This window comes from Aphanomyces invadans (genome assembly GCF_000520115.1).
Source record: "Aphanomyces invadans strain NJM9701 unplaced genomic scaffold supercont1.4, whole genome shotgun sequence".
In the NCBI taxonomy this organism is placed as follows: Eukaryota; Oomycota; class Saprolegniomycetes; order Saprolegniales; family Verrucalvaceae; genus Aphanomyces; species Aphanomyces invadans.
In genome coordinates, this window is record NW_008580149.1 from 965783 (window position 1) to 967351 (window position 1569).

Sequence of the window (1569 nt, forward strand, 5' to 3'; positions counted from 1 at the left end):
CATGGCGATATGAATGTGTGCTATTGCAAGATGACGGTAATCCCTCATCCAGACTACAGCAGCGACGGTGCTTTTTGCGGAAGTCAACGACTCTCCACAACGCCTTGCTGGGTGGCAAGTGCTCTCAAGCCTCGCCAGAAGAGCAACTTCTGTGACAGAGTGAAAAACATCTTTGAACACTACCGATGTCCCACTAGCGGCCACCACGATTACCTCGGCAGTGCCAGCGATGCAGCGTGCCTTTTCAGCGTTGCGACGTGCTATCTTTGCCTCGGTTCGAGGCAGTGTCAAGGCGGCGTCGGTGGACTGGGCCACTGGCAATTGCGTCAACCCCGTGCGCAACCAAGGCCAGTGCAGATCGTGCTGGGCCTTCTCGGCCGTGGGTGCCGCGGAGACGGCGCACTGCATCGTGACGAAGGACCTCCTCGACCTGTCCGAGCAGCAAGTGACGAGCTGCTCCACCGAGAGTGGCAGCGACGGGTGCAACGGCGGGTGGCCGTTCGCCGCCATGACGTACGTGTCGACGACCGGACTCTGCTTGGAGCGCGACTACCCGTACACGTCTGGCAGCACGAGTGTAACCGGCTCATGCAGCAGCGACTTGTGCACCAAGCAGCAGCTCAGCATCGGCGAGACCGTCCGCGTGAAGGGTGAGGCGGCGCTGGACGCGGTACTCAACACGCAGCCCCCGTCGGTGCTGGTCGAAGCGGGCAACTACGTGTGGATGAACTACGAAGGGGGTGTGATCACGCACTGCCCCGGGTCGTACTCGGACCACGCCGTCGTCGCCGTGGGCTACGACGAGGGCTCGTACAAGCTCCGCAACTCGTGGGGCGCGGCCTGGGGCGAAGCCGGCCACATCCGCGTCAAGCGCGGCGTGAGCGGCAAAGGCGCGTGCAACGTTGCCGAGGACGTCGTGTTCCCCAAGATCGAAGGCAGCACGCCCACCACGTCGCCGTCCCCCACGACCAAGCCCACCCCGACGACTCCTCAACCGGACGTGTGCGCCGACTGCATCGGGTGCTTCTACCCCGCCGGGAATGAGTGTTTGCCCGCCAACTACACCAAGGACGACTGCGACTATTTCAGTGCTATCTTTAGCACGGTTTGGTGCGATGAAATTCCTGCTCCAACCATCGAGCCCATCCCGACGACTATTCAACCAGACGTATGCGCCGACTGCACCGGGTGCTTCAACCTTGACGCGAACAAGTGTTTGACTGCCGAGTTTACCAAGGATGCCTGCGACTACCACAGTGATAAGTTTGGCACGGTGTGGTGCGGTGACAGCCCTACTCCTACTCCCAAGCCCACCTTAAGTCTTGGCTGTGGCACGTGCGACGTGTGTTACGATCCGGCCGCTGACCAATGCTTCGAAAGCATCAGCAAGAACGACTGCCAAGCCTCGGCCTTAACCAAGGGCTATTTGTGGTGCGGCAAGTGATTGGTAAAGCCTTGCCGCCTGCGTGCATGATCGTTTGTGTGTCGCCGCCGTAGGAGTTAACTCTCTCGAATATTGCCGTCATGATCAGCTGCTCGAGTCGGATTCTCGGCTTCGAAATGAATCCG

At 60.4% G+C, this 1569-nt stretch overlaps 2 protein-coding genes across 2 annotated transcripts in view; one reads left to right on the top strand and one right to left on the bottom strand.

Annotated features, from left to right (window-relative positions):
- Window positions 1–229: 229 nt before the first annotated feature.
- Window positions 230–1569, top strand: H310_02781 (hypothetical protein; the record flags this gene model as incomplete). Its single annotated transcript, XM_008866417.1, has 1 exon — window positions 230–1569. The coding sequence occupies one exon, from the start codon at window positions 230–232 to the stop codon at window positions 1442–1444; it is 1215 nt and encodes a 404-aa protein (XP_008864639.1). The 3' UTR covers window positions 1445–1569.
- Window positions 1529–1569, bottom strand: part of H310_02782 (hypothetical protein) — a gene marked incomplete at both ends in the record, with an annotated part of 1424 nt that continues 1383 nt past the window's right edge. The window contains one exon of the mRNA XM_008866418.1: window positions 1529–1553. Coding sequence (XP_008864640.1) covers window positions 1529–1553 — 25 coding nt within the window. The remainder of the gene's footprint in view (window positions 1554–1569) is intronic.